Raw genomic sequence first — 23,146 nt, 5'->3', positions numbered from 1 at the left:
AAGTACAGGAATATCTCATTGGTCATAATGTTTATTGACAGGCACTTTCAGCTTTTAATTCATTTCTGAAAATTGGCATTAGCTTATTCCTATTGCCAGCACAGATTCATTTCACATGTGGCCATATCCATGGCACTCATCTTGCCAACAGGTAGCTACTGCTAAAAGTATTCCCTCTGGGATTCAACAGGAATAAACACCTGTAGAGGGTGTTTGTTTCTTTTGATAGAGAACTACTTCATGGAGGAGGAAAGTCACTGAGAAAAGAGAATAATTGCTAGATGCTTCTATTTTAGCACAAGTAAAATCCTTTGCAGCTGTTTTTCTCTTTTCAGGCAAAGACATTTTGAGTTTGGAATCAGTTGGCTGCAACTTAAAATGACTTCATTGCGTTCTAAACCATCCTGGCTAAATTGAGACAAGTGGCCACTCCATTTTGTCAGGAAGCACAAGGGCTGTGCTCTGACAAAGCAGAACAGAGTCCCCATGGCAATATCACTAATCGTGTGTAAGATACACAAGGCATATCTGAACAAGTTTTTTTTTTTTATTGTGATGAAAACTAGAAGCTCTTTTTCCCAACATACTTCATCAAACTATTTACAACCTCTGTAAAATTTGTGAGTTTGAAAATACTTTTTCCACTATCACACATGTCACGAATACAGTAAAATATCTTCACTCTATTTCTTTAAGATGCAGTATCCTCCTGTTTCATTTTCTTACGCAAATCTGAATTTCTATTGCAGTTGCACAGTATTTAGCACATTTAAAGTACCAATGGACATGGGTTGCTAAACAGACATTATTCTATAATGAAACTGTGAAAATATAGCATTTTAAACTTTTATGTACACTTCTTAACTATAAAATGCAGGCAAAGTCATATATAGCATTATAAGCTGATTCCCTAGTAAGGTAAATAACTTACATTTCTAGACAGCATGGATTATTACAAATTCATTCTTTTAAAAAAGTTCTCTGTTGATATTTATTAGCCCCCTGGCTGCTGCATATACAGGTGTGTACACAGGTGTGCATCTGTCGGGGGGCCTGTACAGGTTAAGTGGAAGGCAGTGTGGAGATAAGGAGAAATGCGATATGGAAGACACATGGCTTACCAAACCCCTTTTCTAAACAAAACCAAATCCAGTTGAAAGATTTTTTCATGAGATGCACTACCTCAGAAAAGTGGAAGGCAGAGACCTGATCAGTGAAGTTGCAGAATACATTTACCTCCTAAATTTATAGGCATTAATTAGTAAGGAGCAAAATCTAAGCTTGGATTATGGACTAGGTGTATTAAGGCTTCCTGGGCCTATTATGATTCGTAAGAGTTATCTCACGTTCAATCCTTTACACAAAGATTGTAACTCAACGTATAATGAATGCTGGTATTCTTAACACTGCTTAAATTCTGTCAATCCTTACCGTAAATGTTAAGACACCTTTATAACAACATCATGGCTACATTTCTAAGCAGTTGTAACAATGTAACAAAGGCGTATTAATACATTTGAAGGCCTCACCTCACCAGATTTATTCAATTGCAGCTTTGATAAGTATAATAAAGTACAGAATAAGGAATACTGCATCTTTATCCATATACAGGTTATCATTCTAATGAACTGATTTCAAAGTGCAGAATTATATTTATGTTTAAAACACAAATAGCAATTTGAAGTTAAAACAACTGTATAAAAATGAACACAATCTTTGTATAAGCTATTCCAAATTTCAACCATTATGAGAAGGGCCTTTTCAATCATCTAGAACTGGCATTTGTAAACACTGTAGCATTTTGCAAGTTTTTCCCCCATGACATTCCTCTTCCTATTTTCCACTTAAACTTTAAAGTGAATAAAAAGTGCTCTTTTTTAAAAAAAAATGTGGTTTATGTTATTGTTATTCAACTGCCTTTGAAAATAAATGTCCTATAGTGTTTTGTAAAAGTAATGCCAGGCAACAGTATAAATTTTATGGTAAAGCCATTAGCAATTTCAGTCTAAATGCCTTAATAGAACTTAAGACAAGTTATCAAGCAGGCTTCTCAAAGTCCACACACAATTGATGGGATGGGGCTGGAAGTGGATGGGGAAGTGTGAATCTTTTCCCAAACAACCTAAGATCAGGATACAAGGAGGGAATCTATTGAAACCTCAAAGTCTGTACCTCTTAACTTTTCAAATAACCCTAACTTCCTTGAAATCAGTCTCTAAAATGCAAAGAGACAGGTCAACTGTAGCTTCTCAAGCCATTGCAGCTACCTGTGTCTAAGTTCCCAGACATGCACATACGCCCAGCTGCAAACTGAATAGCTTCAAATTTGAAACCAAAGAATGCTTCTAGTTAGAGAACAACTGAGAAGTCCTTTGGATTCTACTCCTTTTCTGTTGTTAATCATCTACTGTGCTTTTAAAAAGAGTCTAGAATGGACATAAGATAAAATAGAGTAGGCTTTTCTATGCCTGAAGATATTCTTACTTAAAAATGTATTCCTTCTCTCCCAAACCACCTTCTTTTCCACAGGGAAACACTTGTAGAAAATTCACCAAGGAGAATTTGTTGTGTCCCAAGACAAGCCCCAGGTAAATTTCAGTCCTGCGACTAGATCAGCAACTCATTCACTATTTGTGCTTGGATCCCTCCTTAGAAGTATCAGTACATCAAAGGGGGGAAATGGCATAATGCTGACAGGTTCTATCAGTAAAATTACTGTCTCAGTTGGGTTGCCACTTTCAGGGGGTGAGCAGACGAGCTCAAGTCCCTGAATTTTTCCTATGTTATTACAGAGGAGCAGCTCATTTCGTTCTGTGCTAAATTTAAATCGAGCTGTCACTCAGGAGGCTCCCACTGCCTGTCAGTTCTATGAATTCTAAAAACCATTTCTACCTGTAATGCTCTCATGGTCTCTCAGCAGAGAACAGGATTGGCCCTTCTTACGAGAGCAGGCAGAGTTAAATCAAGTCTGCCCTTCACCTCAGTGATTCACCTACTATCTGCCAACTTGGTTCCAGGACTAGCATAGAGGGCTTCACAGCTGTGTTCACCATGCTCTGTGTTCGTCGTGCTCTGTGTTCTTTGCCACTGACCAGTAACCAACACTGGCCTTTCTATTCAAAATAGTCACAGGCAATGAGAAGTAGGAGTTGCATACAGTACAGATAAAAAACTTCCCAGTTGGTAAAAAACCCCACAAAAACCCAGTGCTTGGTGGGTAGTACACTGTTGTAGCTAAAGAAGCTATTTATCCATAGAATTGCAGCCCTTGTTGGAGGGAAACTGCCAATGAATTTTTCAGACCTGGCAGGAAATGTAGAGCACATATTTTTGAAGATAGAATTTGACCTGAAAATCATTATGCTGTTGCTTGAACATTAAAAAAAAAAAAATTCCTTTTAATGCCATCCAACACAAATCATCCTTTTTCAATGTTTATAGTTTTTGCTTCACCAAAATAAGATTATCTGAATTAGAAGATAATCCTAAAAAGGATAATTCTAGAACCAGAAATTATTTCAGAATGTTCACACCTTTAAAAATGAGCTAGTAATATTGTGAGGTTGATTTGTGCAATTCTCCAAATCAAGTGTTTGTAATTAAAATATATTGCAAAGGTCTATGCTGGCAACTTCTTATACCTAAGCTATAAAAAAAATCTTAATAACAACAACAACAACAACAACAATGACAAAAAAAAACCTCACCAAGCCCCTTAGCCACAGAAAGCTGAAAAAACCCAGCTTTCAGTGGGGAAAAAATATGATGATTTTTCTGAAAGAATGCTCATTGGTGATGTATTGCTTTGTTTACTATAGACTTTGCTAGTTGCAAAAAAGGCTCATAATTTTTGGGGGCTGACGGGACTATAATTTCCTCTCACCCTCAGCACAGGATGAGTGGGTTCCATATCCCTGCAGATGCCATTGCAGAACCACTGGGTGCTAATACAGTTTAGAAAATGAAATCTGTAGAGAAGAACCTATTGGAGAGTCACTTATCCTTGGCTCTCCAAGGGAGGAAACTAGCACCGTGTCAGGCTTTCCTTGGGGAGCATTCCTTTCCCACTGACTTGGTTCCAAGAACGGACCCATTCACCCAAGAGTTAATTCCCTGCTATGCCTCCGTGGCCTTTCTAGTCACCAAATAACTGTTTTCAAACAAGAAAAGGGGGAGCATAATCTTTAATTGTGGTACTCAACCAAGGAGGACAACAAACAGCAGAAAGATTACCTCAGTGCTGCAAATGTAACCAAGACCTCTAAAATGCTGGGGTGTTTTTTACAATCCCTTTAGTAAGTATGAAAATTGGTAACATGAGTCCTCAGTGAAGTTATTGTAGGCAAGTCCTTTTATTCATTATTGCTTTTCTCCTCAAGAGGCGCATTATTTCCATCTCTGCTTTGTCTGATTTTTTCATGTTCACTGACTGCCTGGTCAGCCCCACCTCTTACCTTGGTGCCAGTGTGTCTAAGAAAGTTTCCCCCCTCCCCCCGATTCCTTGTAATCAAATACTAGGGGCAGGAAGAGATGATGCCTAGGTGACAGAACACTGCAATTTGAAGTGGGGCAGTAGTTTTTTTAGACAGGCTCTTCCTATTCAACTACAGAACAGCTCTGTGCCCGTCCATGCCAGGGCAGACACCAGGACTAGACTCCAGCTGAAATGTCGCTGCCCCTCTGCTCGAACAGATGAACAAAACAGAAGCAGAACAAAACAAAAACGATCAACAACAAACAAATGAAAGAATCAATGTTGGTTTTCTCCAGGGCATGGATGGCATAATGACAAGTTGCGGGTGATATCTAGTGGCTGTCATCACTATTGCAAAGGGCTGCCTGAGCGCTCCTTTCTTTTCAGGTAATGGAACCTCTCCAACAGCTTCTTCTTTTCTACTTTCAGGCTGCTTGCTGGTAACAGATTGGAAGTGGGTTCTATCTTACTTAGTAACTCAAACTTTTGTAAAAACGGGTTCAGGGGTGGGATGATGGGAGAATAATTCAAATTTACAAGGTCTTGCTCTAGCCATCAATTTGTGGTAGATGACCTTTAAAGTATCAATAACAAAACGTCTGACAGCTCAGAAAATGTACAAACTACAAACATCTTGAAATGGCAGAGGACACAGCACGGAAAACAATGCCTGTCTCTTCAGCATTTGTGTCACCGATCTCCCAGGCCAGCATGAAGTTGTTTCTCGTGTAGTCATGATGGGGGTTACCTTCAGACCGAAAGGAGAAGTGTTACTACTTCTTTTTCCTGCTCTGCTTTCAGACATCGTGGGATGGTGATGCCCTTTTGTGTTAACACTGTGAAGGGGATTCAGCCCTGCTGAATTGGGTGCCGCTAAGAGATCCAGCTCTTACACTCAGCTGGACAGGTAGCCTTCCTCACACCAGCATATGCCTCCGGCGGTGCAGTGCCAAGTGATCTGACCGGGAAAAGCTGCGATCACAGTCTGCGCACTTGAATGGCTTCACTCCCGTGTGTTTGCGGTAATGCCTCGTCAGTTCATCCGAACGAGCGAATTTCCAGGTGCAGCCTTCCCAGGTACACTTGTAGGGTTTCTCTCCTGGAAGAAACAAAGGGACACACACTTTGGTGCTCCATCATTTCTCCAGAAAAACCATCCCAACGTGATATTTGGGGAAATGACTGTTCTCAATGGATTTTCCATTTGGTAATCCTTTGGTTGGGAAACCTAATCACTCCACCAGCTGGTGTTGGGTCAGACAGGTGGCGGTTCAATTTCGTCTCTCTTGCTGTGACACTGGGCAGGTTAGTTAACACTTGCATCCTCAGTTATGGGTAAGTTACTTTGCAGTCAAAATATCAAAAGGCATAGACTGATTGCTACTGGATATAATCACCATGGTAGACCGGAAAGGCGTGTTAGGGAGCTCTACCTAGGTTGACTGACTCCAGGGCTAAAACTCACAAAGAATTATAAAGGGTAGTGATTTATATGTTTTGTTGCAATATTCCTCCAAACAGTGTATCACTTAGAAGTTTAAAGGCTATTTTAGGGTACAATGTCCTTTTATCAGTCCCACAAAATTTCATTTAAAAGGTAAGCACTCTACCACCCCCAGAAATTAGGTATTAAGTACTTATTATTTATAAACATCTACTGTTTGTTTGTCTACTGGGAAAGAATCCTAGATACCTTAATAGTGCAAGTTTCAATATCTTCTTCAGTGACTTAAGAATTAGGGCAAGCCCTAAGGAATCATCAAGTTGGTCCTAGTGTTGAAACCCACAGTAAAAAACAGTCTGAAGAAGTATGTAATTTGACCAGATCCCTCAGTCAACTCGTAAGGACAGTAAAATATGCAAAGGCTTTGCTGGGAAAAGATATGCTATCCATTGTCCAAAAGAGCTCCCTGGGGGAACGGGACAATAGTTGACCTAGGTGTGCTTTTTCCTGGTTCTCATTCAGAATGGAAGTGCTGTCCTCATGCAACCCCACAAGAACTGATCTCTCCTCTGCCGCTTCCATCCAATAGTCAACTAAATGCTGCTTAGCCACACTTGGTGTCTGGCGAAAGGGCCTAAGACAGGGAAAGGAGCTGTTTGCTGATCCCAACGTACAGAGTTGCAAAGTGACTTTTGTTAAATCCACTTCACAGATGAGAAAACTGAGGTTCAATGGAGTAAGGTAACTTGCCTGAGGCCAGTAAATAGATGTGCTTGGTTCCAAATGCAGCGCTTTTCACTGTGTTCTAGGGGAGTGGATAATTCTTTCCCCATGTAAACTCTGTCACATCCTTAGACAACATTGATTCCACCTTCTTAGATACTTTCAAATTATTCAACTCCTATTTCTATTAAGTCGCCTACCACAATAGATCATACAGATTTTGTCTAGATGTCTTTCCCCTCTACCAGTTTCTGAATACGCAGAGATGAAGAATCACGCCTCTACTATCCTCAGAGCTTAAAAGTATGTGCCAAACAGTGTTTGAATAAATTAATAAAACTGCAGCACACACAGACATGCTCACACAAAGGCATGTACACAGGAAACTACTAAGCCCTGTGAATGAGATGTACAGGTGATGGGAAAACTAGACTAAACCAGACCCAGCAGTTTTTGTTCAACTGTTAAATAAATGTTAACCATAGGGGTCCTTTTAGGATCAAGTGGCCCTTTCACAGAAGTGAGTGAATAGTAAAGCCCAGTTAAATCTAGAAATACAGACGCACTAACTGTGGCCCACAGAAAGCTCCAGGTTACTCTGAAAGGGCTCCTGTCAGGTAGATGCCTACTGACTGGATTAATCCAAAACCTCAACTTCCGACTCATTCTGGATGTCCTATGGAGACAAAAATCTGCATTTACAGGTGTCTACTGATCAGAATTTAACAGAAATTTTAAAAAATCAGCAAAACCCTAACTTAAAAACAATGGCAATCCACTATACAGTATATCCATGGCAACTGTTAAAATGCTTTTATTTACATGTCATCACCATATGGGTTTTTTTTCTTGAAATTTACAACATGAGCATGGGTTGTAATAAGCTGAGCTTGATATAAATCATATCTTCAAAAACACATCCATCTTTGGGGCACTGAGCTCAGCCAGTTGACTCCTTGTCACCAACAGGTATCTCCTAGTTATCTCCTGTGTTACTAAGGAACCAACCACAGAGAGCATAGGCCTAAGAAGGAAAAAATAAACGATTTTCTTAATTGGGGAAAAGCATTGTTCAGTTGTGTGTCAGGAGGACGTCTGTTTCTATCTTGGTGGGGAAGTGTCATCTGAGTATGACTGGGGTTAGAAAAGCTGCTGGACCCTCACCTTGGCATTGCAGATGGAGAGGCAGGAAGGGGCTCCATAACTGGGATGGGCCCGGAAGTAAAGAGAGGCAATAGAAGGAGACAGGGCTTCAGTCTCACCTCAAGAAGGATGATGGAGGCTGGTATGGCCACCGTAGGGACGTCCTGTTGTCTCAGGGGTTCTCTGAATTTCCTTGTACATCCAAGTTCGGCACTTAATATTCTCCAATTTCTTCCTCCAAATTATAATAGACGTACTTTTACTTTCACTTGGGCTGTTTAATAATGGTAGTTGTGCCCTTTTCACTTGAAAATCTATAGCAGGGGTGGTAAACTGTGGCCCCCAGGCCAAATCTAGTCTGGTTTGTTTTCTGTGCAAGCCGCAAGCTAAGAGTAGTTTTCACACTTTTAAATGCTTGAAAAAAAAAAACCCCAAAAGAGAGCTCTCTCGTGGCATGTGAAAAGTATATACTTTTCATGAAATTCAAATTTTAGTGGCCATAAATAAGTCTTTATTGGAACACAGCCACACTCATTTGTTTGCATATTGTTTACGGCTGTTTTCCAGGGATGGAGGCATTGAACACTGCAATAGAGAATGCATGGCCTGCAACACCTAAACCATTTACTATAGAAGGTTGGCCGACTCTTGATGTAAGGGATGGGCACCTCAGCTTTTGTCAGGCTTCCTGGTTATGTTAACTTAATCAGGATATATAACACACCTTGTTAGTTTGGGATGGGTGGGTGAGGGAATATTTTGGCTATTAGATAATCACTTATTCTTAACTCAGGCTCCTCGATTAAAATTCTAACTGTCCTCTTGGTAACGAATACACGTGATAGTTCATGTCCGATGCTTTAAATAGAGAGTTCTGGACAAGGAGAAATCAGGGCTTCTCTGAAAAGGCTCACCCAATTCAGTCAGGGTTTTAAAAGTCTTCGGGATCTCCTCTGCTCATTATAAAAGCACAATAATGAGTAAGGCTTTCGCTATGAGGGTGAGAGGGGTCAGGAATGTCTCTATACACTTTCCCCGCTAACCAAAAGAGCACTGATTCTACAGTGATGGAGCCCGACCCTGCCCTACTCCACTCCAACCCACCCTTTCAATACGGTTGTGTTACCATGGCCACCGTGCTCAGTGATGAGCTGCGATTAATTCTACTTAGTCTGAGGAGGACATAAGGAAGGAAGGATCAGAAAAGAGGAGCTCAGATGTTTGGCATCATTTCTAAGGTGGATGTCTTAAAGGCGGAGAGGCAGAGAAAGCAACAACTATGGTGAGAATTTCTGTGGGCCCACAAACGTGCAGCAGGAAACTCAGTGCAGAACCTGAAAAGTATTCCGCGAGGTGAAATCAGGTACAGTAAGTGCCTCCAAAATGCAAGATGCAGATACGTCCCTACTTCATGAGTAAAACCAGTGAAAATGATACATAAGCTTATAAACCATTAGGGGCTAAGTGATGAATGAAGGCACGTAAAAAAGAATGAACACATTCTCATCTGGGGGTGGGGGGAGGGGGGACCTATATCAGAAAATAATAAACTTAATTATCTGAGTGATCGATGAGTTTTCCTTGAAGCTTTTCTTACAAAAATATATGCTTTCTTTTTAATATCCCCAAATATTTCTTGTATAATATTTCTTGCCCCCATTTCCTCATGAATAAAACCAGAGTTTGGGTATTCTCTCTCCATACTCAGAAGAAAGAAGAGGGGAAAAAAGAAAATAAGATCTTCAAATCTCTCTTCACAGCTAGAGGCTGAGCTATAGGGGTGGCTCCACTCTATGGAGATGACATGGCTGCTTGGACGAGGCAGAGAGCAGGCTTCTGCCCCTCCCTCAAGAGGGACCTCGGTTTCCATTATATCCACCTAGTGCCTAGCATTTCATTAAAAAAAGTCAATAAGTTCTCTCACTGGACTAGTTAAGTTTTAGAAGTGGATACAAGAACACTGCTAGTGGCTACTACATTATGTTAAAACTGAACGTTATAGTTTATGCTTGTGCTTTGAAGCTATTTAAAGGGTACAATCTTATAAACAAATTAAGATAAGAGACACCAACTTTATGATGTGAGTAAAAACTAATTAAGATGATAAATAAGTTTGTAAGATACACTGTAATACGTATAAATGAGCCCTGAAAGGATATAATAAAGAACAGACAGAATCCTTCCTCCATCCCCCCTTCTTTCCTTTAAATCTTGCTAGAAAACAGAAAGCTCACTTTAAAGTTTAAAAAGTCAGTGGTGAGGACAGAACGGTAGGTGAATTTTCCATGAACATTTTCCTATGGAAAGAGTTGGCTTGGACACTAATAGGAGTCAAGCAACTCCCAGGGTCTGCGCAGCTATTGTGCACAGCTGCTCTGTGTCAGGCTGAATGGGGGTGACAGTAATCACTATTTCCAGTGATTTCTTCAGGAATAGTGAACGGTCCTTAACGGTCATTTGAATTAGAATTCTGCAAATGTGTTATTCAACACTGTTTTCACTAGAAATAAGCTAAAAATAAAAAAAGCATGCCCACCTTTTTTGTTTGGTCTAACCCACAAATACACTTAGAATCCTCAGTAGCAAAGTCTTTGAAAATGTATTTAAATATTTTTCAAAATAATCAGAAGTTTTGACTCCACCATCAGATCACCTTTGATTTTTGTTCCTTATATTAATCCTGTGAAATAAAAAAATGATAGGGAATGGTGTGGTATATGTCCTTACCAATAAGTCTTAGTAAGTGATTAAGTCGAGACATCAAGTTGCTAATGTACAGGAAAAAAATCAAAGGACCTGAGCTGGGTAATTGGTAGCTTAACACTACACTCACCTTGGAGTGTAGTTATTAACTTTTAGACTTTCAATTCTGAAGTGAAGGTCTCTATGTCCCATGAAAAACCCGTAAGCCACTTGCACCTTTTGACCATTTTTCAGCACAATCTGTCCTCTTTCAGGTCTTTATAAAACCTGAACTAAACTATGAAACCTCTGAAAAAGAAAAATGTTAACTGAAACTAATAGCAAGCCCTCCTATTCTAAAGTGAAAGAGTCCTGCAAGGATTAAAAAGAGAACATACCAAAAAAAGAGGGTTTGTTAATTTTTGTTCGAAAACACTCTTTTTAACTCCTCATTTGGGGTTCATGTTAGAAACAGTTTTATATGCACACTGGCCCGTGTGTGTGTGTGTGTGTGTGTGTGTGTGTGTGTATTCACAGGCATTATTTAAATAGTATTCTAGTATTCTAATTAAGTATCCTGGGAAAATGAAAACTCTCATCAGGGTTTTTTTCTTGAAACAGTCAAGAAACTGATTTATTATGAGAACTGCTGCCTCTTTCAATTTTGGTTAAAGAAAAGGATTAAGAGTCACTCAGTGCATTTCCATGACATTTACCCAGCAGAAGGCATAATAAAGTCTAAAGAAAACATCAGGTATTGAATGGATTCCCAAAACCCAGGAAACAAAAATAACTTTTTCGGGTACCTCCCATTTCACCATCTGAAACGCTGAAAGGTAAATGTGTCCTGAGACAAAAGACAGGTGCCCTTTCATATTAAAATGACGTGTGAGCAACAACAGAAAAGGAATGTGCAGTTTGCAAAAGCTCCCCGTCAAACAAAACGCCCATGTCCTCACATCAGCTTCTCTGTATTATTTTCTCAAGCAACCGAAAAAAAAAAAAAAAAAAAACACCTTTGGCAACAGGAAACATAGGCATTTTCTTCAGTTCAGAAGTGCATTTCTGAAATGTGTCCCTGTTTAACTTTTATAAAGTCAGGGGGCCCCAGACACTGACAAATGAGCTTCATTACACTCAAGGCTCAACATATTTGCTGTGACAATCTGTTTCACTTGAGGAATGGTATTTGCATATGAGGGGAAAAAAAAACCCAGAGTCAAGATTCCTATCTTGTTTTCTGGTTTCTGTTACATTAGTTCATAAAAGTTCACAGAATTTTAGATCTGGAAGGAAATTAGGTTCTTTGAAAATGAGGAAACAGAAACCTAGAGCTGAGATTACAAGGCCCTTGACTTGTCCAGGGGTAGACAAGGCTGCCTTCCTTCTTGCTGGTGTTAAGGGGGCAGAAAACAGCACAGGCTTTGAAATCAAGCGGAATGCACGGTCAAATGAGGCTCAGTCTCCAATCTGCGACTGGATCTCAGGCTAGAGAGTTAAGCTTTCTGAAACTCTGTTCCCCGTCTGTAAAATGGGAACACTGTTCCCACTGTGAAACTTAGAAATACACATGCCATGTGCCTGGCAAATGACAGGTGCTCAATAAAGGATACTGAATTCTATAGTTATGAAGTTCATTGTTTTTCTGTTTCTGCTAAGAAATATAAATAACATAAAGTTAAAAATAAATCCCATTTGGCTTTTTTTTTTTTTTTTTTTTTTGTGGTACGCGGGCCTCTCACTGCTGTGGCCTCTCCCGTTGCGGAGCACAGGCTCCGGGCGCTCAGGCTCAGCAGCCATCGCTCATGGGCCCAGCCGCTCCGCGGCATGTGAGATCCTCCCGGACCGGGGCACGAACCCGTGTCCCCTGCATCGGCAGGCGGACTCTCAACCACTGCGCCACCAGGGAAGCCCCATTTGTTATTTTTAAGGAAGGAATTAAGATTTGCAGGTAAAATGGATGCCGATCCTGATCCTGATTTTTTCTAAGGTTTTAAGTATACAACTCCTTTATAGGCCAAGTAGACCAATCTATTCTATAATTTGTTTGATCCGTTTGGTCTTGTCAATTCAATCAAACAAGTGATCAGTATGTTAGTATCTGCCCTATGGAACTGTCTGGACTGAATTAATTCTCCTTTTCATTATGTGTAAACAAGACCAAGTGGGTCTTTTTTTTCATGCAATTATATAGTGGATTTCTTTGATGAAAATAATATTTGCTACAGCATATAGCGTCTTCCATCCACCACACTTAGCTATAAGAGTTTTATGGATCTGAACTCATTTAACTTCGACCCTAACTGTAGTTGCTGTAACCAACCCCACTTCACCCAGAGTTAGTATGTGGTGGATGGAGGGGGGATTTCAACCCAGGGAGTCGACAGTCCTAACCACTACCCTACAATGCCTCTCAACACCTTAAATCACTGCTTTCGTAAACCAAGATATCCAGTCAGAACTGGCCAAGCAGACTGACAGAATATGAGCTAGTACTCACAGGACAAACACTGTGTTAACCCAGAGGCTAGCCCCTCTCCTCTAGAAATCAAATGTAAATGAAGTTAAAAATACCTTATAGGGCTTCCCTGGTGGCGCAGTGGTTGAGAGTCCGCCTGCCGATGCAGGGGACGCGGGTTCGTGCCCCGGTCCGGGAAGATGCCACATGCCGCGGGGCGGCTGGGCCCGTGAGCCATGGCCGCTGAGCCTGAGCGTCCGGAGCCTGTGCTCCGCAACGGGAGAGGCCACAACAGTGAGAGGCCCGCGTACCGCAAAAAAAAATTAAAAAAATACCCTATAATTAAAATGTACTTTACTGGAAGTAAAAAGTTCAAGGTCTAAGGATAATACTCTATGTGGCTGAGTTTATATTTCTATGTAGGGACAACGTTTATCTTCCTGGTTCTGGTTACCTTTTCCTCAGTTTCTTTTGTAGACGCCTTCCTTTACCTGTCACATAAATGAGGGGTCCCCAACCCCCAACCAGTACTGGTCCGTGGCCTGTTAGGAACCAGGCCACACAGCGGGAGGTGCGTGGTGGGAGAGCGAGCAAAGCTTCCTCTGTATTTAGAGCCGCTCCCCATCCCTCGCATTACTGCCTGAGCCCCGCCTCCTGTCGGCATTATGGTGAGTTGTGTAATTATTTCATTATATATTACAATGTAATAATAATAGAAATAAAGTGCACAATAAGTGTAATGTGCTTGAATCATCCCCAAAACATCCCCCGCCCTGGTCCGTGGAAAAATTATCTTCCTCGAAACCAGTCCCTGGTGCCAAAAAGGCTGGGGACGCTGACATAAATATTTACTGAGATTTGGGCTTTGACATCTTCTCACTTGCATAGGTTCTCCTTGGTTTCCACAGCTTCTACCACAACTTATAAGGGAAAGATTCCCAAGTGTCTACACCTCCGTCTCTCTCCCAAGCACCATGGAAGGGGAGACAACATTTCCAGTTGGCAGCCCGAAAGCAACCCCATGTGACCAAAACGTTATTCAGCATCTACCACTTAGATGAGACATGTTCCTCCTTCTATTTTGATATCTGGAAAAAAGACAAGCCCATCTACTCAGGTATCAAGTCATACATCTCTCCAGTTGGCGAGATTTCTTGGACTCTTTCCTATCGGTTATTTTCTACCTGCCCCAACCCGATTATTACATTTGCCAGTTCTGCCTTCCAAATGTCCCCTCCAGTTCATCTCCATGAAGATGGTCTGCCTCTTTTTAGAGTTTCACCACCTTTCACCAATACCAACATCTACTGCTCTGTTTTCCTGTCTTATGTCCTGCTACCTCCAGTTTAATTATTAATGCTCCTGTTAGAAAGCCAGTCTTCTCACTGGCTTTCTAACAAAGCAAAACTTTAGTCGACTTTCAAGAAAGACTGGGAATTCCCTGGTGGTCCAGTGGTTAGGACTCCATGCTTCCACTGCAGGGGTCCCAGGTTTGATCCCCGGTCAGGGAACTAAGATCCCGCAAGTCACACAGCATGGCCGAAAAAAACCAAAAAACAAACAAAAAAAGATCAGTTCACATTATGATGAAAATCCTTAAAAATAGGCCATTTACCAATCACTAGCTATCTTGATACTTCCAAGTACCTTAATGACCAACTCTAAACAGGTAGGAACCGCTAGCTAGACCTGCATGGAGTGTGGCCCTAGTGGGAGAGACTGGCAGGTTATTAGCAAACTTGTCTGAGACCAGGTGTAATGACAGCAGCACAGGTTCTAGAGAAACCGGAGTCTGCATCACAGCTCCACTACTTCCTTGTTCATTCCATGACAGTGGACAAGTGCTCTAACCTTCCAGGGGATTTACAGATGTGATTAAAATATGTAAAGCACTAGCAGAGCGGGGCACTGTGCCTGGGACCTGGCAGGTCCTCAGGAAATATCAGTTCTCTCTCACTGCTGGTCTCCATGTCTGTTCACAGCATTCCTTCCTCCTAACCATGCACCCCAGATGTCTTCAAAGTCTCCCCTTCCCCTGCCCTCACGTCCAAGCAGATGCCATGCCCTCCTGTCTCTACTGCTCCACTGTTTCCCACATGCTTTCCTCTCTGCCCACTGTGCTGCTGCAACAAGGAAACGTCCAAGTGTTCCAGGGTCACGGAGGAAAAAATTCTACCTGCCCAGGGAAGGAGGGTGGTCAGAGAGCTTCACAGACAAGGTGACACTGAGGCAGTTTCCAAAAGTAAATAGGAGTTTACCAACTCAAGAAGTAAGAATGGAGGTGCCCAGGCAGGCCATTTCAGGTAGATGCAAGAACATACAAGTGAACTCCATACAGCTGGGCATGTCTGGAGGCTGCTTCATTTGCGTGGGTGGGGAATGGGGGAAATTGGGACGGGGTCAGCAAATGAGGTTTGACGGATGAAAAGGAGTCAGATGAGAAGGGCCTTGCATGCCCAGCTTAGAAACGTGTCCCCAAATTCTCTGGCCATAACAGACAATGCCCATGGTGTTCTTTTGTTATTCTGCTTGTATCTTTATTATATGACTTTGTAGACCTGGCCTTCGTTGTGACTGTTCAATGCATCTTACCTAGTACACTTATGGAGAAGTTCATTGAAGATGGGGGTTCTGCCTCTTTCTGCCTTTTTCAAGAAAAATCTATAGTGCCTTAGACATGGAAAATGCTCAATAAATATCTGTCTTGTTGAATCTGTCTATGAATAGGTCCTTTCAAATAAAAGACTACGTTTTACTAAGTATTTAAAATACGTTCCTAAAAAGATTATTTATACTATCATTATAAAAATGATGACAAAGGGCTGATAAAATAATACTTTTACTCCAACTTTTTCTGCATTATATAAATATTAAATTGGTTGAGTCTGAAGTAAAGAGATTATATAATTACAGCTGATTGTGACGATACATTAAATTATCCAAACTTTTTTGCCTTGAACCTACTGCTCATATTAATAACATATATCCACATCAATATCCAGGCATACACAATTTCAATTCAACAAATAATGATTGGGTCCTTACAATGTGTTAGTCACTGTATTCACTGGGGATATAACAATGAGGCCCCCTGTGGTAATTATGCAACAACTTGCTATATTTATGTTCAAAGTTAAAAAAATAGGAAACCTGAGATACACTGAGTTAAGTAGCTTGTCTAAGCTCACAAGCCAGTTAGGGGCCACAGGCAAATTTCTGTCGCCTGACTTCAAATTTAGTGCTATTTCTATGATAGTTTCCTATTTCTTCACAGTTACCAATATGGAGCGTATCTGTGAGCTCTCTGGCCAAGATCCGCAAACAGCTTATTTGCAGAGGATTTTTACCTGAAAAACGTCAGTTTGTTCTTCAGTGATTCATTATCCTGGCATCGCTAAGCCCTATGCTTTATCTAACAATGAATCTAGACAGAGGGTCTGACGTGGAGCTTTATATGGAACGAGTTATTTAATTAATGAAGATAGATGTGAAAGTGTAAGTAGCACCCCATCGCCTGAAGGTAAGATCTAGCAACCCCAAGACTTGTGAACAAAAGGCCACCAAGATGCACAGCTGTCACATAGCTCATGATTTTCTTTGTAGGATATGATCAAATCATTTCAGAATCTCATCCAATAAAATAAGATGTCAAATTAGAAGCAAGAAATATAGGAATAGCAATGAGAAGTAATGAGACAAGAAAGAAAGTGAAAAAGCATGGAATCCACAAGCATTTTGGACTGGGGTGTATGTGTGTGCGCGCGCGCACGCATAGTCATTATCTGATGTTAATTATAGCATGTGATATTAGTTACAAAGTCTTCATTCCTCAAGGGAAGGGCTAAATAATACATCATCTCTTTCATTTGTAAAGGTAGGGAAGGACATATTTTAGAGACGTTTAAATAAAAATTGGTTAAAATTTTTAAAGCATCCATGAGTTAACTTCCTTGATGTGTAAAATTCAGACATGAATTATTTTTGCTAAAGCCAGACATAAGAAACGTGGCTGCTCTATATTTACTAACTTTTAGAACTTTGGTGTATTGTTTTCATATGAATTCAAGTGATTATTAGACAAGATTGGCTAAATGAGCCTCAGATTTATTAGAGAGCAGGATACCAAGTTGAAATTTTCAAATTCAGATTCATCTGAAACAACATTTTTATAGGTCAAAACTACTTATTTAAAAATCTGGTTTTAAATCTTTATCTTGCCGTTTTCCTTGTTCATCATTAAATTATAATATTCTGCAGAGCAGTGATCATCACGCCCTGTCAAACGTACCACTAGAGGGTTCTAGCTGACTCTTCCTTGGACCCTCTTAGACTAGACCCAACATCTGGTTGTAGTGCGCCATCTAGTGGTTGTAAGAATCACTGGTGCCTGAGCGTTATTGGCTTGAACTGCATTTTAGAAAACACAATGGCATACATTTTTAGAAAGTAGTAAGAATTCTAAACAGCAATATCAAACTCATAAACCATTTTTTCTAAAATTCATATTTAGATCACTTAATAAGTAATGAAATTCTTAAAGTGAGGGAAACTCATTGTATTAATACATAGTAGTTATGTTTAGCACAGATTTAAATGACCTTTAATTTCAGTACACTGCATATTCATTTAAATACACTGCACACTGCTTCATGCAGAGGAAACATACAATTTAGACCAGTGAGTAGGAACAACGTACCTGCTGACAAAGGGGCGGATGTGATGACCGAGATATATTTTTTTCCTTCTACTGAAAGTGACTTAAACAACTTACTACAGACAGGTGTTAGTAGGCATTTAAAAATATTTGGTCAAACCTGTATGTTATTATCTAAACTGCATATTTATGAAACGATAGTTAATTATTTTTAAAAGGTACTCTTCAGCATGTCTTTTTTTTTTTTACTCTAAATTCCTTGTTAATATATAGGAAATGATCCTCTTTCACGCTCCTACAAATATGTTTAATTTACTGTACGTATAAGTCCTAAACAGATGACTGATCATGTACTAATAAAGCACAAAAGATCAAGTGTTAAAGGTAGAATTAACGTGACTTTCTCAAAGAAAGTGTCTTCTTGTCCCTTGCTCACCTCCCATCGCGTGTATAGTTCTCGTAAGTCATCTGTTATAATCCCAAACTTCACATTCATTATTACTGGTCACACACAAATAACTTACGCAATATGCCTGAAGCAAAGGTAAGGCTAAGAAGATATTTATTAAAATCAAACAAGTCAACCCGAATCCCTATAGAACTAGTGTTGATTTTACTTTGAACCCGAAGTTATGAAATCTTGCGTGTAATTATAAATCAGAAACCAGTATGGGCTCACTTTGAACCAGTGACAGCAAATCAAGCAAATTTCATTCTTTCTTTTTGAAAGTACTGTTATTTGACTGGTAGTTTAGGAGACTCTGCCTTGAGCAGAGTAAGTATTTCTCTGCTAAGTGGATGGATGAATTTGGCATATCTGGGTTTGGAGCAGGAATTTCACAAGGACTTTCGGATGCAGCTGTGAGATCAAGAAACATGGATTGGAGTAGGACAACTAAGTGGATTCTTAGCTATAAGTAAATAAATTAAGAACCACTTGGATGGAAGTCTCCAACATCACATCTCAGGGCTTTTTCCTTGAACCTGTTCTACTTAGTACTTGGAAAAATGGAGAAGCTGAAGGAGAAAGCTAAAAAAGTAAAAGCAAGGTGGGCAGGGAGCGCTCCAAAATCTTTTCAATTTATTAGAATAATGAGCCCAAGTCAATAAAATGGATGCAGTATAATTATTTCCCAGACTTGAAAGGGTATGTGCAGGCCCCATAGTAATGACTCTGTCCTGTATCTCCCACAAGAGGTCACCCAGCCTGGGGCAAAACACCTCAGTGATGGGAAACCCACTATTCCCAAGGGAGCCATCATCTGAGGGACAGGTTCAATAACAAATACAACACTGTGCGTTTAAGTTGAAAAGAAATCCGTTATAGGTACAGGGGATGGGAAGATCCAGTTTTCAGCAGTTTTTGATTTAGATGACCTAACAGAGTCAACTGCTAAAAGACTTATCATCATCTTTATGTCTATTAAGAGACGTCCATTAACAAGAGCTCTTCCCTCAATTTGTGGTGCGAAAACGTTAAAAGATACTGTGATATGTTGGCATATAGGAAAACGTGGCTGAGAGAACAGCGGGTGTCTAGTTTGGAGAGATGAAGATACCAGCCGTTCATGACAGTGCTGAGAAGAGCACCAGGGTGCCGGAAGTGAAATTTACACTGTGATGGCTCGAGCGATTCCCTTGGACAACGAGACAACGGGAGCCAAACAACGCCATCCGAGACAATTCAATGCTGTAAGAGACGAGGACTCCGCCCTCAGAAATGTCACCCAACTTGTCTTGCACAAGAAAAAGCTCTCTGTCACGCGAGGCATTTAAGGAGAGATGGGAAATAATACTTGACCGGGAGTCACACTCATACCAAGGAGGTAATGACACTGGTTATTGTGTGGATCAAATGAAAGAAAAAATATGTTAAGTGTGCAGAATACTGCATAGTATAGGGACTGGGTCTCTGTGAAAGATGATACCCAAGGACCCCTCTAACTAGGAAACCAACTAGACTTGGTGACATATAAGGTCCATTCAGACCCTAGGAGTCGATGATTTCATCTTATTAATAAGCCAAACTAATTACTTCTGCTTCAGCATTAAAGGTTTATATTGCTTTGAATTATAATGCACACATCACATCTCCCCCACTTTCACAATCTATATTAAAACCTATAAGATGCAATCCTATCATGCCATAACATTCAATCCTTTAATAGTACCTCATTAAAACTTTTCCTCTCTTTCACTGTTCATCACTTGCATAAATGAAATAGAGGGTACCTATGTGAAAATGGGGATAATAAGTATTTTGGAAAGTTCAAGGAAAACAGAAGTAACTCAAAATATACAAGGATTCACTGAAGAAAGGTCATTCTTTTTTTCCTTTAACTGAAATGCTCCCATAAGAAGTCAGTAATATGAGCTGATCATACTTAGTCCTCTGATTTGTGTTCACTGTCTACTGATAGATGAAACATGCTTATTCAACTTTCATGTCTCTATATGCATTCTTGGCCTTAATGAGAAAATCGAAGACACAGTATTCTATATAAAATAGATAACCAACAAGGACCTACTATATAGCAAGGGAACTATACTCAATATTTTGTAATAACCTTTAAGGGAAAAGAATCTGAAAAAAAAAAAAGGTATATGTGTATGTCAAACAGAATCACTTTGCTGTACACCTGAAACTAACACAACATTATAAATCAACTAACTTCAATGAAAACTTAACTTGAATATTAAATGACTTAATTTTTCAGATCCAAAAAAAAAAAAAAGAAAGAAAGAAAATTGATTCAAAAATAATGCCGACGCAACGGGAGAGGCCACAACAGTGAGAGGCCCGCGTACCGAAAAAAAAAAAAAAAAGAAATAGTGCCGAAGAAATAGATGAAAACCTCTCCTGGGAAAGCTCTGGATCAATGGAGAGGAAAGAATTTGGAATTATGTAGAAAAGGGATAAGGACTGGGGATAGGGAGGAAAGATGGAAGCGACAGTTTTCACACTGCGTTGAATTCCCTTAGAAACAGTAATAGTATTAATGTATTATATAAGCAGAGGTAAACTTCAGATTCTATAAAGCTTTTCTGACTTCAGGCAAGCATCCCATGCTATAACTTCATCACACACACAAAAAGATGTCCCATCTTAACGATCAGAGTCATGAAAGTCTCTGTAAAGCAGCTTTCAAATAATCTGATATAAGCACATGACTCAATAAATGGCAAAGAATGACGATTTCAATGATTTTGCTACCTCAGCTGAGAAACAGTTTATACAGTGTGGTCGTCTCAATGTATCTGAGATGGGAGCACGATTTACGCAGCCCCACAGGAGTCTGTTACACGTGAAGCTCCCAGATAGAGGCAGGTGCTGGAGGCTGACTCCTGTCGAGGGTAGTTACTGGCTCTATAGCACGTTGCTACCAGGAATGAGTGTGAATGAATTTCTCTCTTCTCTCTGCTTCTTTGAGGTTCACACATTCCAGTCACCAGTCACTTTTCTGACCAAAAAGTTCTGTAATTGGGGGTCTCTCCTTCCACCTTTGGTCTCTTCCCAGAGCCCCCCATTGATGGTACCCAATGGGATCCAGAAGCCAAGGAAGCCAGGGGATGCCAGGTGAGGGACACACAGGGTAGAGGATTGATGGGGTGGGTAGGGAGCTAAGTGAAGAGTCACTGGCTTCTTTCCTGGGTAGGTGCATGGGTGAATGGATGGTGACAAAGTCAGCGGATCACTTGTGATCTCAATTTCCTTCTTTGCAAACTGTGAATACGAAAAATCCTCTCCTTATACAAAAAAATACCAGTGAGAATCAAATGGAATCATGTGGAAGTATTGCTTTAAACTCCCCACAGTGCTATGTATATGTTAATCTTATTTCATTTTTTGGGGGGGGGTTATCTGTTTGGTTATTTGGGGGATGAGATCAAGGGGAGAAAAACATGATCTAAGTGGTGGTGAAAACGATAACTTTAAGAGAATGATTTTGTTCAGCTTGTTTGGTTGGTATGTTATGTGGACATTTTAAAACCTAATAACTAGACAACAATTAAGTGGCAACGCTGATTATGAAAAAGACTAGACCACCGTGTTCGTACTATTATTTTAAAAGTCCTTAAGACACAAAAGAAATACTTCTTTGCTTGCGAAACTTCACGAAGACTTAGGCCTTTTTTCAACTGAGAGAGGGAATGTACTCCACTCGGAAAGGAACATATGATGCACATGTGAGGGGTGAGCACAGAACATTCCAGCACACTCATGGCTCCAAAGCCAAGCAGCTGGCCCTTTCTGGACTCTCAGCGACCCTCAGGTGAGACGCCCTGCAGAGCTGTACCTGTATGTGTCCTTCGATGAGCCTTCAGGTGAGAACTTTTTGTGTACACTTTGTTGCATCCCTCAAAATCACATCTGTGGATACGCCGTTTTCTGGAGTCTGGGGATTCAGACCTTCTCTGGCGTCTTGTGCTCTCAATACTAAATGGTGAGATTGAACTGGAAAAAGAAAAAGATTTAAATGGTGAGCAATACAGCACTCTGTTTGGTTCCATTGCCATGACACCTGAGGCTCATAGCCTGCAGCTTCATACAGACTCAAGGTCCCATGTCCACATTTCCCGCTGTCACCTTCTGGGACACATTTCATTTCTTAATCTTGAAGGCAGGCAGCTAGACCTATTTTTGAGGAAACACTCTTAGGGAGAGAAAGACATGCTTAAAATAACAACAAAATGACAAGAACAAAAACTAAATGAAAGCAGTGGTGAGTGAGTAGATCCCCATCATCAAAAGAAATAATCTGGTGGTGTTAAAACTATCCCTCAAAGTTTTGAACTTGTGAAGACACTTACAGAGCATATTTTAGGAAGACCTGCCATAGACAAATGACAAAATGAATGCATTTAATAAGTAACACGAGGGTCTGAATTGCATGTGACAACATATACAATCGTGTAAAATCACAACGTAATTTCAAAACAAGTAAGGTCGGGTTGAAAGAAATGACATCAGTACATCAGTAACATGACTCATGACAAGCTATTTCAGCTCTGTAAAATGCACCTGACATTTGACTTTTCTCGTTGGTGGTTTTTCACGGTGAGGAATAAAGTTCACTGTATTGAAAGATTAGCTGTACCACATTATGAAAAAAAGTTTTAACCATGAAATTTGGCCCTGACTTTTACATTGTTTAACCTTAATGCCACAGTAGAAAAACAGGATTAGTTTGTAATGTCAGGTAACTGATTAACATGTACTTCTTCCAACCTTAATGTCTTTTGATTGAGATAGAAATGAAGAGCATGACTCATCTTCTTTAGTTATTCATGAAGTTCTTGAAAATTACAGTGAAATACACTACAAAAAAGAAATCACCCATATTCCTACTATAAAAAATTTACCACTATTAATACTTTGACATTACTTTCTTCCAGGTTTTCCATGCTTTGATGCTTTTTTAAATTCCTTTCTATTAATAAATCAATCCTTGAAAAACCTGAACTCAACAGATAAAGATACCCCTCCCCCCTTCTATCATTATCCTGGTCCCTTCTCCTCTCAGGGAAAACCTCTATCATCAGCTTTCTTTAAATTCTTCCAATTCT

General features: G+C 40.1%; 1 protein-coding gene across 1 annotated transcript in view; it reads right to left on the bottom strand.

Moving 5' to 3' along the window:
- Positions 1–532: 532 nt before the first annotated feature.
- Positions 533–23,146, bottom strand: part of KLF12 (KLF transcription factor 12) — a 444,681-nt gene continuing 422,067 nt past the window's right edge. The window contains exons 7-8 of the mRNA XM_082675656.1: positions 21,877–22,034; positions 533–5,573 (exon numbers count right to left, since the gene is read on the bottom strand). Coding sequence (XP_082531782.1) covers positions 5,392–5,573; positions 21,877–22,034 — 340 coding nt within the window. The 3' untranslated portion in view covers positions 533–5,391. The remainder of the gene's footprint in view (positions 5,574–21,876; positions 22,035–23,146) is intronic.

Source organism: Grampus griseus (genome assembly GCF_964374135.1).
Source record: "Grampus griseus genome assembly, chromosome: 18".
Taxonomy (NCBI): Eukaryota; Metazoa; Chordata; class Mammalia; order Artiodactyla; family Delphinidae; genus Grampus; species Grampus griseus.
The sequence above is the reverse complement of the archived record's forward strand: the minus strand, read 5'-3'. Positions and strand labels throughout refer to the sequence as shown.